Source organism: Melospiza melodia, chromosome 24 (genome assembly GCF_035770615.1).
Source record: "Melospiza melodia melodia isolate bMelMel2 chromosome 24, bMelMel2.pri, whole genome shotgun sequence".
Taxonomy (NCBI): Eukaryota; Metazoa; Chordata; class Aves; order Passeriformes; family Passerellidae; genus Melospiza; species Melospiza melodia.
The window spans coordinates 4278761-4295812 of NC_086217.1; the positions used below are offsets into that span (position 1 = coordinate 4278761).

Sequence of the window (17052 nt, forward strand, 5' to 3'; positions counted from 1 at the left end):
GGAATGTTAATGGCTCTTTATGCTTTTATTACCCCTTTTCACTCCTAAATCAAAATTCATCCTGAGCCCGGGAGGCAGCAGGTACTTCAGAAAATAAAACTAGCACAGTGGGAACCATAGCAGCCTCTGTAAAAGTTGGGTTTTCCCATTGATTTATTTGTTTCTCTGCCTCAAACGAGAGAGCAGGGCTCAGTTCAGCTTGAGAAGAGATTAGCTGAGGCTCATCCTGCAGCTCTGCCAGTGCCCCCCAGCTCTGGCCCTGCTCGGAGGATCCGGCCCCTGGGCTCGCTGGAGACTGGTGGGTTTGGAGGAAGGGATGATTTATTTGCCCCTGGAAGCAAAATGGCAGGATGCCCAGCACTGTTTGGCCAATCTTTTTGGCTGAAGGAGAAAGGGTGATCATTTTAGAAGTGTTAAATGAGTGAGTTCTGAAGAAATCGCCTTTTGGGGCAGCTGCGAGCGTGGCTGTGGGCTGGAGCACTGGGTGTGCAGGGCTGGAGGATTGATGGGGTGCTGAACCTCCTGGAGCCTTTTCTGGCTGGTTTTGGGCTGTGCAAGTGCTGGGTGCAATCCTCCCTTCCCTGCAATCCATGGGGCTGTTGGCAGTATAATTGTCCCTGGATGGGCAATAGGGACCATCAGGAGGAGAACCTTGAATGCTGGTGCTGTTGGAGAGACTCCTCCTGTAAACACCAAGAACCCACACAAAGGTTGGTCCCTGGGTCCGTGGAGTCACTGTGGGGCAGTCCCTGTCCTGTGGGACCTGTGTGTGCTGATTTCTCCTCAAACTGGGGGTCTCAGCTGCAAATCCAGGCTCCAGTTTGCCCCCAGTCCCAACAGCATCCACTCCAGTGTGGGGTGCAGCCATGCCCCAGGAGCTCTGCTGTCCTTTGGGCTTTGCTACAGCAGCTGCCCTTCTTCCATCTCTGTGCTGGAGTCCTGGTGTTTTAGGAAGCAATTTAAAATCAATGTTAATCTTGTAATTTGGAAGCCTGTCCTGCGGTGTGAGGTGTTTGAAGCGCTGCAGAACAGCTTAAAATGCAATTTCAAATAGTGCTGGCTGGCAATAGAGAAGCAACTAAAAACTCCCTGCTGCTGCTCTTTTAAAAGAAAACAGTGAAAGGGGGATGAGAAAGAGGAAGAAAGATGCATTAAAAATATAAAAAATACATAAAAAGAAATAAAAAGAAATAAAAAGAAATAAAAGCTGAACTGCAGCTTGTGTTGAGGTTGTGTGTATTCATCTCTCCTTCCCAACTCCCCCAGTTGTGGGGGGGGAGGAGGAGATCCAGCTCTCTTTACCTGCAGTCATGGCTCATGGAAGGACTCCTGGGACTGTCCCCATGTCCCAGAGGAGACATCAGGTCTCTGGTGTGTGTATGGTGGGGTAAGAAGCAATAAATCTGGGGGGAACAGCCCTGAGCTCTCCTTACAGCTGTGAAACGCTCCTGACTGGGAGTGTGAGTGTTTGTATTGTTTATTTTCCTGCCTTTTCTTATGTGTATGGAAATTGGGAGCAGACATGTTTGGGTGGAGCTGCAGGCTGTTCCTGCAGGGCTTCCTTTGGGATGGGAGGGAGCTGGAGGGGTGGAAGAGCATCAGGATCCTCTTGTGCAGGCTCAGCTCGGGGTCCTGCAGCTGAGGGAGGGAGGAACGAGACCCCAGAGCTGTTGGCTGTGGATCCCAAGTGAAAGGAATGGTCGATTTGTCTTTACAAACAAGCTGTGGGTCTGCTGGTAGATAAAACCAGCACTGGGAGATCAAAGAAACAATGGGAAGGATTCCACTGATTGATGAATGGAAAAAGATATTTACCTTTATAAATAAACTGTAGGTTTGCTGATAAATGAAATTGGATCTTGAAAGGTGAAAGAAACAACGGGAAAGTGCCATGGACCCCAGGCACTGCTGCTGTGGGGGGCTGCAGGAAGGCAGGGGGGTCTCCTGAGCCCAGGGAAGGGTTGCAATTGCTGCTGTCACATGGCTGCACCTGCAGAGCTGTCTTGGTTTGGAAAGCCAGGTGTCTGCTAAGGAAGGCAGGAGCCTCCCCTGAAACGGAGAATGTAAATCCCCTCCCTCCAAATTGCTATAAATTTTAAATTAAGGGGCTCTCAGGCAAAAGTATGGGAGAAAGAATGACAGTTCTTTATTAGGGAAGAAAATAAAATATAAAATAAACAATGCAGTAAACCAAACCAACACTGACAGAGTCAGAACCCAGCCTGACACCCTGTGGGTCAGGGTGCTGGCAGCAGTCCCATTGGAATTGTGGCTCAGCCCTCCTGCAGTGTCAGGGGTGGCTCTGCTGGAGCAGGGATCCTGGAGAGAAGGATGTATTCTTCCTCTGAAGATCCAGGGGAAGAGGCAGCTGCTGCTCCTCTGGGGAATGCAGTGGAGAAGCTGTGCTGGTGTTCCAGAATCTCCAGATTCTATCCAGGTAGGAATGCTTGGCTCCTCCCTCTGGGCTCACATCTCCCAATGGGATGCTGTAGTTCTTATCAGCCATGCAGGGACATTCAATAGCTGTTATCAGCAGATGTCTCCCCTGAGAGAGGAGTGGGTGTGGAAGAGATAAGGAAAACTGCCCAGTGAGCAGAAGATAGCTGCCACACAGATGGCAAATAGAATAAATACATCTTGCCTTGCAATTTGGGACAGGAACCCATGGTCAGGTCCTGCCTGCCCTTGTTTTTGGGAGGGCACAGAGGGTCTGACAGGCTCTGCCTGCCCAGGGGTGCAGGGAGAGTGAGGCAAAACACCCTGAGGCTGCACACTGACACAGCAGTGCAACAGGGGAGGCATCAGTCCAGGAGGAGGTGATACAGGCAGGTGGGACATAATCTACTTTACCAGCCAGTGGCTTAAGGCTGCTTAATTTGGCTGATTACCAGGAGCTGCTTTACTGCCAGTGCTCCCAGGGCTCAGCAGCAGATCGATGGTGCTGCTGGAGCTCTGCTGAAGTGTCCCCTTCACCAGAAGTTCCTGAACTCCTTCATGGACAGCTCCAGCTGTGTGGCAGCTCCCTGTGTGCCTCCTGTTGCTCTCTTCCTTTGGGGCCCTGGCTAAGCAGGTCTGTGTTTTCTCTGTATAATTTAAATCAGTGAATCTGGAGCAGTGTAATGGCAGATGTGGGTGGATTTGCTGGCAGCAATAACTGGCTGTGAGCCCATGCTGGGGAATGGGTGCCTTTAAGGGATGCAGCCACCCTGAGGGACCTTCTCCATCCCTGGAGCAGCTTCCCCAAAGGGATGGAGACAGGAGGGGCCATTGCTGCCAACCTGAGCCTGGCCTTGGGCTCACTTGTTTGCAGTTAGAGCTGGGGCTCTGGGCTGTGATTGCAATGGATTATGTGTCAGAGTTAGTCCTTGGCTAGTTGGCTCTTTGGTCTTTTAATCTGCTTGAATCAAAATCAATAGTGAAAGTAAATAGAGGAGCATCAGAGGGGCAGGAAATCAAAGGCTGGGGCTTTGCTCCCTGGGGACATGCCAGGGTGGATGGGATCCCAGGACAGCCCTGGGTACCACCCCAAGGAGCTGGGCATGAGGTCTGGGTCTGCCTCAGCCCCACTGGAGATCCTCTGCTTTCCTCTGCAATAAATCTTTCAAGATTGTGCTGCCCTTTTGAGGGGTTTAAATAGCCTGGAGTTGTCCTTTAAAGGAGAAAACCACAGCAAATGATGCTTTAGATTGAAATTAATTCAGCTGGTATTTTCAATGGACATAGGTAATATCTCACTGTGTCTGAGCTCCAGCAGCAGCAGGGGATTTGCTGTTGTGGGATGGCCAGGCAGGGCTGTGACACTCTGAGAAGGGAGGGGACCAACAGCCAACCAGCCAGGTTATGGATATTGGGAATACAGTATGGGATTGCATTTTAAAGGAGACTCAGGGGTGCCCCCATCACTCTCACAGCTCCTGAAAGGTGCCTGTGCTCAGCTGGGGCTGGGCTCTTTCTGCAGCAGCACTGACACAACCAGAGCACACAGCCTCAAGCTGCACCAAGGGAAATACAGGTTGGATATGAGGATAAAGTTTTTAACTGAAAGAGTGATAAAGTTCTATTGTGGCAGGTGTCCCCCAGTCAGAGAAATAAAGAGCTTTGACTCCATGATTTCAGAAGGCTGAATAAAAGCTTTATTAAGCTATACTATACTACCTACTACACTAGAGGAAAATTTTCACTGTGAAAGTGATGACACACAGGAACAGAAAAGGCATGGATGCACGATCTCTGGAAGTGCTCAGGGCCAGGTTGGATGGGGCTCTGAGCAGCCTGATCTAGTGGAAATTGTCCTGGCCCATGGCAGGAGGGTTGGAACAAGGTGATCTTTAGGGTCCCTTCCAACCCAAACCATTCTGGTAACAGGAAGGAGTGGCCAGGGAGGAAAGGAGATGCTCCTTTCTCAGCTGCTCTCCACTCCTGCATGGTCAGAGAACACGGAAACAGAATATGCTGAGCTGGGAGGGATCCACAAGGATCACTGAGCTCCACTGAGCCTCACCTTTGAGTTCAGCTTGGCACATCAGCAGAACTGCCCTGGCTGCTCATCCTGCTCCTGTTCTGGAGGTCCCAGTGGCAGGTACTGGCAGGGGGTGACGCCTGCTCACGGCTGCTTTCACTCCAAGCAGGTATTTTAAAGACAAGTGCATCATTAGTGAATTCCCCAGGGTTTCAGCCCATCCAAATTTGAGCATATTGGCTGTTGACTATTCCGCTGGTTTCACAGAGAAGCTATTCCTTCTTCCACAAGACATCACCCTTAGGGGTTGCTTTCCTTTTTTCCCCTGATTTCATCCAATTACTTAGCTGTGTGCTCTTCAGAAGCCCCATAAATAATTCTCCTCCCTCTGCTGTGTTTACCAGCGTGTCTCATGAAATCCGGTAAGATATGATTGATTGCAATCATTATTTCCTAGTGCTGCTTTGAAAACCTCTGTCAGTTCAGTGATTGCCTGGAAAGCGTGGCTGCCACTCAGGAAAACTGTCAAAACCCTGTCATACCTTAACAAACTCCAATTAATCCATTGGTTGGGTTTACTTGTATTCGCTGTCCCATCATTGCTGATTATCAGGGGAAATTAGAATATTTTCCCTTTCTAATTAGCAGCTTGGTGGCTTTGTTTTTTTAAAAGAAAGTGGTTTTCAGCACTGTTTAATTTTTCAGAACTGGAGTTTTGTGCTGTAAGGTGGGTTTGGGTTTATCTTGGCTGCCTGCAGTGCTGTGGGTAAAATCTCCTTGGGGATCTTCATCACTGGCTTTAGGGAGAAGCCTGAGCTCCTGGCCAGGATCTCCTCCATCCTCTGGATCCCCGTGCCTGGCTCAGGCAGCTGAGCAGCCCTGGGTGGGAGTCTGAGTCTCTGTTCCAGGTTAACAAATTAATCCTGGCTCTTGCATTTTTAAAAGAGTCGCTTCAGCACTTTTGCTCCTTTCTTCTGGTTTTAATGAGACACACTTTCCAAGAGATGCAATAATCATTGCCAAAAAATGTCAAGGCGTTGTTAGCTTCCTTAAGCTGCTGGAAAAACAACAACAACAAAGCCCAGGAACAGAAAGAGAGAGGTGTTGATGCGGAAGAGCTTCGGCTTCATCTCCGAGTGCCAGGGGAGGGCTGGGGGAGATGTGTCCTGCCTCAGCTCTGCTTTCTGGCAGGCTGCCCCAAAAGATAATGCAGGGAAAGCTGGGATTTTTTATTTTTTTTTTATTGCTATTTTTACTTAGTATTTGGGATTTTTTAAAAATTTCTTTATTTGAGCAGGAATATCTCGGCTCACTGTTGACAGCAAAGCTCAGAGCTCTGCTCTCAGAGCATCCTGCAGAGGCTCAAAACCAGCTGGGAATGGGATGGTGGCAGTGACAGGAGGGGAGATCTCAGGGAAATTCAGGGGCCAGGCTGGTGGTGGGTGCAGAGTGGAGTTGTGGCTCTCTGGGATCCACAGGGAAGTGGATTTGTGCCCTGGTGGGAATATCCTCATCCCTCATCAGTGATTTGGGAGCAGAGCTGTCTTGTCAGCTGTGCCTCTGTGGTGAACCTTTGGAGCATCATCCTTGCCTGGGCTGCCAGGAATTCTCCATCCCCACTGCCTTCCCAGGCACAACCTCTGTGTGTTCCCAGCAAACTGTCACAACCTGACCCCCCAAACAGGCTGGGATCCAAATCCCCAGGCCAGGATGGGCTCCATGGGAATCTGGGGGTGGTGGTTTCAGCCTCTCTGGTCAGCTGGAGGGGTGGTGGTGTTCACAGGGGTCCCAGGATGAGGGAAGAGACAAGAATCTTGACTCCATGCTTCAGAAGGCTGATTTATTATTTTATGATATATATTATATTAAAACGATACTAAAAGAATAGAAGAAAGGATTTCATCAGAAGGCCTGCAAGGAAAGGAAAGAAAATGGAATGATAATAAAATCTTGTGACTGACCAGACAGTCCGAGACAGCTGGACCGTGACTGGACATTGATTAGAAACAACCACATGAGATCAATCAAAGATGCACCTGTTGCATTCCACAGCAGCAGATAATTTTTGGTTTTATTTTCCTTGAGGCCTCTCGGCTTCTCAGGAGAAAAATCCTAAGGAAAGGATTTTTCAGAAAATATGGCTACACTGTAGGGGTTGGGTCAGGTTTTTTCCCTGACCTCCAGCCGCACCCACCGCAGCACAAGGGATCAGTAATCACTGCCTCATGCAAAAACTGAGTGCAAGGTCTAAGCTCTGACCTGCTGGCCATGCTGGGATGTCAGAGCAGGAGCAAATTCTGAGTAAAAATGTCCATTTTGGGGGATGGTCAGTCCTGGGGTGGACAGAGGGTGCTGGGGGCTGCAACTCATGAACACAGCCCAGCTGTGGGAGGGATGTCACTGGAATGGGCTCAGTCTATGGACAAATAACTAAAGTGGATTTTCAGATTTAAGCCCATGTCAGAGCTATTTCCCTTAGCTCTGCCTTTTCCTGATTTGCTCAGCTGTGTTTGGGGCAGCCCTTGTCAAAATGGAGCCTCAGATTCCAAAATTCCACTTTTTAACCTCCCCATAGCATCTTTTAATTGCAGGCTCATTGGTGCTGCTGCTCTTCAGTGGGACAGGCTGTGACTTTGATATCATGCAAGGGACAGGGTGACCTTCCTGGTGGGTTGGCAAGGTGGCTCCTGCACTCCCAAACCCACCCAGGAAAGTCTGGGGCTGCACAGGACCTTGGGCACCCACTGATTGAAGCAGAAGTCACTGATTCTTGCCATGGAGCTGAGGGAATGTCTGGGGAAGAGCCCAGTTTCACTCTCCATGAATGGTGGTTTGTCCTCTTTTTTTTTGAGGAATTGCTTTTGCTCTCAATGTTTCTTCTGTTTTGTTAGATAGAGTCAGGGAAAATAATGTGCTGCTGATAATCCCAGCCAAGCGTGGAAGGCAGCCTTTGGCAAGGTCTGGCTGGCCCAGTGTCATCTTCTTGGAGGGGTTAAGGGTTGGCTCCCAACGCCGTGTTCGTGAGTGATCCCATGTTATCCCAGAGCCTGGAGCTGCAGTGCCAGTGCTGCCTGCTGGGGAGGATGAAACAGGAAAGCCTTGCAAATATGATTGCCTGGCAAAAGATTTTGAGAATATGGAAATTATAAGTGAGATTGAAATGAAAGCAAGCTTTGAGATACCTCAGTTACTGAACAACTGGAAAACAATGGTGTGGCCAGCTGAAGGTAATCCCCTTTTGATGGGGGGGATACAATGCCCTCTCTTGCAGACAGGCCCAAGGGTCAGAGCAGACCCTACAGCTTGGCAGAAGGGGCCCAAAGAGGAGTTTTTAGGGTTTAAAATGTAACACAGTATGGTAATGTAATGATTCTTATAGGCTGTATGTAAATGCTATAGGATTTGTATCTTGTACTAGATTGGTTAGTGAGAATCAGAATATTCAACACAGAAGAAGATTTATTGTATTGTAACGGGAACCTCGCTCTCTTACCCCTTTTGCACTCTCACCCTCTCATCCTCTCTCCCCCTCTCTTCTCTCGGCCCTGCTCTGAGCTGTGGCTGGCAGCTCCCAGGCCCTTTGCAATAAACCCCAAGTTCCACAACCTGGCTTCAAAAATCTCCCATCTCCATCCATCTCCCCGATGCTCCTCCGCTGCCTTCCCTGGGAATCAGCCTTCCCAGCCCCTGGGAGCTCTGGCTGAAGTGTGGGTGAATTCCTGGGGGAGCAGGGATGGAGCCAGGGCTTGCAGCTCTGCAGCAGCAGTGGGAGCTGTCACGGTGCCCCTGATCCACCACACCACACCCTGCTCCCATCTGAACACCCAGACACCCACACCAAGGCCTCTGTGCTGTTTCACATGCTCAGCCAGCTCCTGTGGGGAGGAGAAGCCCATGCCAGGGCTGTCCCTGGCACACCATGCCATTGGGATGCCCTGGTCCATTCTGCCCCCCTGGCTGTGCCAGGATAGGGAATCCCAAACACCATCTGGCTTTGCAGGACTGGTTGTGCATCTGTTTGGAGGTGCATGAGGTGTCCCTAAGTCCTGGTAGCAACCCAAGACATCCAGCAGCTGCTTTCCTTCCCAGTGCCACCCCCTGGCTCCTGCTGCTCCCTAAATTAAATATGTGCTGCCTCTTGGAAAGCACATGAGAGTGGAACGGCAGAGATAAGCTAAACGGGAGAGGTTCAGGGGATTATGCACTGATTAAGTTATTACCAACATGAAATGAGCCGAGCTGAGATGAAACAGCAGCTTTATTTTCTGTTCCCTGACTCTGGGCTCATTGCCTGTCACTAGATGGCAAATCAAGCTGGGAGCCAGGAGCTCCTGGATCCCCCTGTGCTTTCCAGCAGGTCAGTGCCATGCACACCCATGGGACAAACAGTGTTAAACAAGGCTGGGAACTGGGGGCCTTCCCTCCTGGGGGAGTTGATGCAGCACTTGAGCTATTTCCAGTGCTAGGTCTCCCACCCCATTGCAGATTTGAGCAGAAAATTTCTTCTTTTCTGGATCAGGAAAATCTGGTGCTGCTGGGAGGATGTGTTGGGGAGCACCACCCCTTTGATGAGTTTCCCATGTTTTTCCTTAGGCATCCTCTGCAAGCTGCTGTCAAAGGCAGGATGCTGGGCTAGGTGCAGAGTGAAAAATAGAAGTGGCAAATGAAAGGCTGTTTGCTTGGTGCTTGGGAATGAAGTCAGTTTGCCATAAGCCCTCGGGACTGTGACAGTGTTCACAGGGGTCTGAGGATGAGGGAAGAGATGAGGATCTGACTCCATGTTTCAGAAGGCGTGATTTATTATTTTATGATATATATTATATTAAAACTATACTAAAAGAATAGAAGAAAGGATTTCATCAGAAGGCTGGCTAAGAATAGAAAAGGAAAGAATGATAACAAAGGCTTTGGTCTCGGACAGAGAGTCTGAGCCAGCTGACTGTGATTGGCCATTAAATACAAACAACAACATGAGACCAATCCCAGATGCACCTGTTGCATTCCACAGCAGCAGATGATCAATGCTTACATTTTGTTCTTCAGGCCTCTCAGCTTCTCAGGAGAAAAAATCCTAAGGAAAGGATTTTTCAGAAAATGTGTCTGTGACAGGGATAGGTTGGATCAGGTGGATAAGTCAGGATTTCATGCCTGGTGAGGGGGCTGGATCCAGGCTGAGATAACAACTGGCTGTCCTGTATTTTCTGTCCCATCTTTGATAGGACTGGAGGAGCCCAGCCGGATCTGGGCAGGGGTTTACCCTGCTTGGGCAGTGTGATGGGGCTGTGGGGCACAGCCAGGGAGGGGACATGGGGACAGCAGGGCACTGAGAGGCTCCAAACACCACCGAGCCCACTCATGGGGGTGGGGAGCAGCAGGGGCAGATGTGGGGCTGGAGCTGGGGTCCCAGGGTGGGGTGTGCATGCCAGGCTGGCCGTGTCTCAGCTCTCTCTGTGTGCTGCAGTGATGGGCGCGCTGGAATCCCGAGGGGTGCTGCGCAGGATGAGCGACATGCTGGAGATGCTGATGAAGAGGATGGACATCCTGGCCAGGCTGGAGAACAGCACTGACTTCCACAAAGGGGATGAAGCACGATTCCCTCTGGACAGGTCAGTCAGACCCTGTGCAGCAGGGCTGGGCGTGGGGGCTTTGCAGGAGCAGAACACCCCAATGTGCTGAGCTGCTCTGAGGGTGGTGGGACCCAGCAGGACCTGGGGCTTGGGAGGATCTTTTTTAGCCTCATTTGCCATGTCTGGAGCTGTTTCTTTTGGGATTTCTGAACTGACTGTGATTTTTAGGATTTGTGGTCACTCCCAAGCTTGTCAGAGTCCAAGAAGCATTTGCACTATGCTCTCAGACACACTGTGATTTTTGGGGGTGTGTCCACTGCAGGACCAGGAGCTTGACTCAGAGATCCTTGTGGGTGTTGTTGTGATATTCTATGATTCCATGATTTCCTGAAGCAGCTGTCCCAGCTGCAGGTGTGGCAGTGTCTGCACTGCTGTGCTGCGGTGCTGCTGGAGGTGGGACATGCCAAAGCAGCACCTGGCATGTGGGATGTGCTCCCTGAGATCGGGACACTTGCTCTGTGCCTGTACTCCATGGGTAGCTGTGAATCTGGTGGCTGTTCAGAATCCAGGGCTGATGTGCTCAGCATTGGAGTTGAGCAAGGTTTAAAATGTCCAGAAGGGTTTAAAATGATGCCCTGGCTCCCTGTGCTGCACATCTCAGCTGGCATTGTGAGAGGTGCCATCAGACCTCCCTGTTGTGGCACACTGATTCACTAGAAAGACATTTCCCTGTCTCTGGGAGCCTTTAAACATTCATTGATACTAACTGGAGTGTCAGTGCACAAATGGTAACTGGTGGTGGGGGAGCAGAGATGAAAAACCACAGGGGCAGCACTTGGGACAAGCTTGGCCGTGTGGAAAAGATGCCAGTGTGGATTTTGCTCAGGTGCAGCCTCAGGTGACACAGGAGAGGTGGATGGCAGGGATGTGACATGCAGGGGTCACCCCTGCCCTGCTGCATCCTGCTGGATCCCTCATAACATTCCCACCTCCACCTCCTGCCATCACTGTGCTTTCCCCTGCTCCCATCAGCATTTCCATCCCTCTCCCTCGCTTTCCTCACGAGCCTCTTTTGTGTCTATAACAGAAAACAGTCAGTGAGCCTGTAATTAAAGGCTGAGCTCTGCCACAGTGCCTGCACACCTGAGCTAGAGCTGCAGGGCAGCCGTGGAATGCGTGGTCCTGACTTTTATGTACCATCATTTCCAGCACTGAGAAAATATAATTTGCCTCAGCCATGGTAGGTGCTGGGATTTTGTTGTTCCGAGGCTGGCTGGTACCCAAGTGACTGAGATCACCAATAATCCCAGAGAGGAGTGGACAGGACTATTACAGCCAGCACTGGAAGGTGCTTGCTCACATCGAACCATTTTCTTGGCCAGTTTTGTGTTAAAAGAACCACTGATTTCAGGTGATGGTTGTTTCTCTACACCAGCAGCCAAGAGAGAAACTTAAAAGCATTTCTGTGGGCTGGCAGCAGTGGCTGCAGATGGGGATTTGGTGTTTCAGATCTGCTGTGGGAGTGATGGCTCTGGGGCCATCACCTGGAGAGAGGATGGGAGCTGATGGACCCACATCAAAAGATCCTCAAGTTTTGTGTGTGTGCTCAGATGGGCCTGAGCTGGGGGCTGAGATCACAGATGTCTTAATTGGCAGTAATGGAAATTCAGGGGCAACGAGTTTATCACCTTTTGCTCCTTATAAGTCACCCCTAAAGAGAAATCAATTCTCTTCACCTGATTCTGCATCCAAACCCATCTGTCTCCTCTCCTTGTTCTCACCCGGCCTCTGAAGATCCCATTCTGGTCATGGGGCAGAGCATGTCCAGGTGAAGCAGCCACCACGGGGGAGTTTCTTGTGGGTGGGATTTTGCTGTGGCAGTCCCTGATGAAGCACTGGCTGCATTTGCCAACACTTGGGAAGTATTTCCTGAGCACTCCCTTCCTTCCCTGCAGCGCTGGGTCTGGCTGAGGGCTGTGCCCAGAGGGGATGGGATGTGTTGGAGGTGTCACAGCTGGGTTTGAGTGGCTCCACCTCTGGTGCTGCCTCAAGCAGGGTGACCTTTCTTGGCTTGTCCTGGTCCCTGCTGCCCCCTGAGGGGTGCATGAGGCAGCTGGAAGGGTTCAGAGCTGTCCTGCTCTGAGCAGAGCCTGGCTCTGGGCTGATCCCACAGCTCTGGGTGCTCTCTGAGCTGAGCAGAGCAACCCAGGGGGAATCCAAAAGCAGCTGCTGTGAAACCCTGGTGCTGGGTGCTGAGCTCCCTGTCCTGTTGGGGAAGATGAAACAGGAAAGCCTTATCAATATGATTGCCTGGCAAAAGATTTTGAGAATATAGAAACTATAAGTGAGATTGAAATGAAAGCAAGCTTTGAGATCCCTCAGTTACTGAACAATGGCAAAACAATGGTGAGGCCAGCTGAAGGTAATCCCCTTTTGATGGAACAACACCCTCTGCTTGCAGACAGGCCCAAGGGTCAGAGCAGACCCTGCCAGCTTGGCAGAAGGGGCCCAAAGAGGAGTTTTTAGAGTTTAAAATGTAACACAGTATGGTAATGTAATGATTCTTATAGGCTGTATGTAAATGCTGTAGGATTTGTATCTTGTACTAGATTGGTTAGTGAGAATCAGAATATTCAACACAGAAGAAGATTTATTGTATTGGAATGGGAACCTCGCTCTATTACTCTCTTACCCTCTCATCCTCTCTCCCCCTCTCTTCTCTCATTCCTGCCCTGAGCTGTGTTTGGCAGCTCCCAGCAGGGCCCTGCACCCAGGCCCTTTGCAATAAACCCCAAATTCCAGTCCTGGCTGCAGAGATCTCTCATCTCCATCCATCCCCACCATCCCACCCCACAATGCTCCTACACTGTCCCTTGAGGGCGACCACCTGCAGTCCTGGGGACCCCTGTGCTGAGGTGGATTGGGCACCTCCAGCTGCCCCAGGACCCAGCAATGACTCCTGGACCCAGATCAGCCCCACGGAGACACCCAGAAGCTGTTCCTTGTTAGGATCCTGGGATTCCACCGAGGGCTTGTCTCCTTCCCTCCCTGCCCCCGTCTCTTTGATCACCAGTGACCGACTTGAGGCTGTCAGGGAAAGATAATACAATTAAAGGGTGGTAATTTCAAAGGGATTTTACTCTTCAAAGCGTCCCTGCTTGGCACTGCTGCTGCCTTCGTCTCCTTCCCGCTCTGCACAGCTGCCAGTGTGGGCTTTGTGCTTCCAGTTGCCCAAAAGTGGATTAATTCTTGTTTTTACAAAGTGCTCTCCTGCTTAAGGCCGGATCTCCAGTGGAATCAGGAGGGCTGGGTTTTGCAGAGCTCCAGCTGAGGGGAAGGAGGTGAAGGCTTTGCTGAGCTTTATGGAGTAACCTGTGAGCACTGCACCACTCCAGCAGAGGCTTGGTGGGGTGGCTTTACCCCTTGGAAAGTGCAAGGAAAACTCTGTATATGCAGGGTGGCATTAATGGCCTGCCTTGGAAAGCCTCCCAGATTTCCAAGCTGCAAAATCTTTCTTCCTCCACTGGGGCTGTCTCACTGAACATTCCACAGGTGCCTCCATTTCCAGCCGATAAAACTCTTGGAAAACCCAAATGTCCCACTCCAATTTTCTCCCCCTTGGAAGAGCTGCCCAAAAGTTTTGTGGGCTGGCACACAGGCTGCACTTGTGAACTCCAGGGGTTGCTGGCTGCCTTCTCCAGCCCTGCCTGAGCTCCCTGCTGCCTGCATCCTGCCCGTGCTGGGAAGGGAAGGATGGATTCCCTAACGAGGGCCAGCAGGCTGCCAGTCAGCTGCAGGAAAATCAATACTGCTGTTAATTGAATGCAACCCTCGTAAATCATCCGAGGGGAAGGAAATTAGGAGTACTTATGGAAGCCTCCTGGAGAGCTGTTTACTGGGCAAGGGAAAAATATTAGTTTGCAGGGGAAGTGTTGATCTCTTGCTGAAAAGTGCTTAGGAGGGAGGGAGGGAGGGGAGGATAGGGTCTGAGGGGCTGACCCAAGCTGGCACTGTAACCCCGCAGTGTTGGGGCTTGGAAAAGCCCTTTTCCAGGAGCTGGGCTGCCCCTGCCCACCTCCTGCCCCAGGGACATGGCAGAGGGCAAGGCTGGGATCTGCAGCACTGGCATTCCTGGTCATCCCTGTCCCCACGTGGTGGTTAGCCTGCAAAGGGTGTTATTTGCTAACGACTGATTAATCTTCAAGCTTAATTACTGCCAAGGCTCAGTTAATTTCCACACACTTTAAGTATTTGTTCTTGTAATCATTACATGACTCCATATTCCCCCAGTAATTAAAAGTCTCGCAATATGACACTAAATGGATGATGTTCCTGCATCCTGCCAGCCTGGCTCTATTAATTCCTGAATTGTTGCTGGTGGTGAGCTGGCTGCAGAGAAATCCCTGCCAAGGCTGTGGTGTCCTGCAGCCCAGGTGAGCCTGGAGCAGTCCTGGACCCCTCTGAGCATTGGCTCCCATCTCCTGAGGGGCTCAGAGGGGGCAAAGCTCTTCAGAGCAGCCAAGGGAAGGTGAGACCACCCTGTGGTCCAGCCTGGCTTTGCTGGGTGCTGGTTCTGCTGAGCTGAGCTCTGCTGCAGGAGCAGGGGTGCATCAGGAGACAGGAGCCTCCCTTCCCAGCACTCACCTTCCTCACAGGTCCCACAGCCTCTTCCATCCTGGCAGAGGGGATGAATTTTTCCTTGCCAGCTCCTGAGGATGTCTGCCTCTGTGGATGATTTCACAGAATTCACAGAATCACTGGGTTGGAAGAGACCTTCAAGATCGAGTCCAACCCAGCCCCAACCCCTCGCCTAAACCCTGGCCCCCAGTGCCACATCCAGGCTTTGTTAAACACACCCAGGGATGGTGACTCCACCACCTCCCCGGGCACATTCTAGAACTTTATCACCCTTTCTGTGAAAAACTTTTCCCTGCTCTCCAACCTGCATTTCCCTTGGTGCAGCTTGAGGCTGTGTGCTCTGGTTCTGTCTGTCCTGCCAGCCCCAGCTGAGCACAGGCACCTTCCAGGAGCTGTGCAGAGTGATGAGGGCACCCCCGAGTCTCCTTTTCTCCAGGATACACAACCTCATTTCAGTGTTACTTGGAGAGGATGGGCACAGTGTAGGGACTCACTGCTGCTCTGGAGTCCCCATCAGGATCAGGAGAAGACATAAATGGGGAAATTCAGGCCTGGGCAGCTGAGATAAGTTACTTTTCTCTTAAGACAGAGCAGGGAGGTGGCTGTGTGCTGCCAGCAGGTCAGCAGGGTCCATCCATGCACCCACATTTCCAGAGGGGCTGTGGCACCATGGAAGAGCCCCACAGCCCAAATGGTGCTGGGCATCACCAGCATGGTGATAGGAGAGGTGCCAAGGTATGCCCAGGTCACTCACACCCTCCCTTCCTGCTCCCAGGCTTGCACCTCCCCCAGCACCTCCTGCTCAATTTGCTGAAGTTAATTCAGCAGAGGCTCTGCTTTCGTTTATTTTTAAACGTTATTTTTATTTCAATGTTTATATTTATAATTTTATATTTACATTTATACTATATTATTTATATCTATATTAAAGTTATATTTGTATTTATATATTTATTTATACTTTTATTTACATTTATCTTTATTTAATATTTAATATTTAATATTTAATATTTAATTTTATTCCCATGCCAAAGCATTGACACACTGAAAACTGCTTTATCACAGGGCTGGCAAATGAGGTTTCTTGAATGAGCACCTGAGGCCAAGTGCAGTGACTGCTGTTTTTGTGCTGTGGTTGTTTTTGGGTGGCTGCACAGGGGCAGGGCTGGGCAGTGGTGGTGTGGGGCTGCCTTTACCCAGCCTGTGTGTCTGCTTTACCCCACAAGGAAAATCAGAGCCTGTTAACCTCCAGCAGATCCCCTGATTTTGGAGCAAACAGAGGGCCAAAATACCCCTGGCTAAAATGAAACACAGCATGAGCACCAAACACACAGCTGGCAAAGGAAATGGGGGGCTGAGGAATGTATCTTGCCCCAGGGGATCCTCTGCCCCAAGGATTCTGACCACAACTGGTGGTTTTGGGCTCACTTTTAGGCAGGTGCCTTTTAGTGAAGCCTGTGAGGCTGGCAGTGCCTTCCCAGCTCACTGAAGGGAGTTTTTCCCAGCCTGTAGATAAATGTATCTGATTTATGCCCCAACAAAGTGGTGATCCCATAACCCTCCTTTTCATGATCCCCTGTGTTCCCATAAATAAACCCACAGCTGCCCAGGCCTGTGGCTCAGCCCAGTTCTGCTCTGAGGGTCAGGAGGAAAATGAAGTTTTTGGGCTTGTGGCTTCAGCTTTGTGTTCTGCTTGGGGAAGATCTCAAAGCATTTTGAGAGTATTGATAAAATATATAGCATTGATAAAATATTTTAATTAATGGTGTTGGTTATACTTTGTGCTGGTGAGCTACAGGGTTTGGTTGGAAAGCTGATTTTCATAATTCTTTTCATAAAGTTTATTGCCAGCTCACTGAAATGTCAGTGTCCCCCCCTGGGGTGTGCAGCCATGGGTTTTGGGTTGGCTCAGGGCCTCTTAGAAAAGTATTTGTGTGAGAAATATCACCCACAATCAACTGAAATGAAAATAAATGGAAGTGCTTTAGTGAGCTAAATGCTGCTGCATTTATAATGTGATTTATTATGTAACTTGGTGTTGGAGCCGTTCAGTCAGGGCTCTGCCCATGCATCATCTGGCATTTGCTTCAAAGGAGTTTCCAAGGAATGCTCCCATCCCAAATCGTGTTCTCTGGGATAATTTCCCTGGGTGAATTCCCAGTGAGGACAAACATGGCCAGAGTGAGCTCAGGTCTTTACTCAGGTGTTCGTGGAGGGGAGACTGAGCTGTTTGTGTCACCCTGAGGTGGAAAACCTTGGGATGTACAGAGACCCCAGAAATTACACTGGGAACAAATGCTGTCCTCTGGTTTTTTAAAAAATATTTTTATTTCATTTGACTGGCAGGGGCAGCCTGTGAAGAAGAAGCCCACTTCTCAGTGGCATGGA

At 50.3% G+C, this 17052-nt stretch overlaps 1 protein-coding gene across 1 annotated transcript in view; it reads left to right on the forward strand.

Annotated features, from left to right (window-relative positions):
- MGAT5B (alpha-1,6-mannosylglycoprotein 6-beta-N-acetylglucosaminyltransferase B) overlaps positions 1 to 17052 on the forward strand; it is an 81347-nt gene that overhangs the window by 21281 nt on the left and 43014 nt on the right. The window contains exon 3 of the mRNA XM_063176081.1: positions 9921 to 10065. Within this exon, the coding sequence (XP_063032151.1) occupies positions 9921 to 10065 (145 nt within the window). The remainder of the gene's footprint in view (positions 1 to 9920; positions 10066 to 17052) is intronic.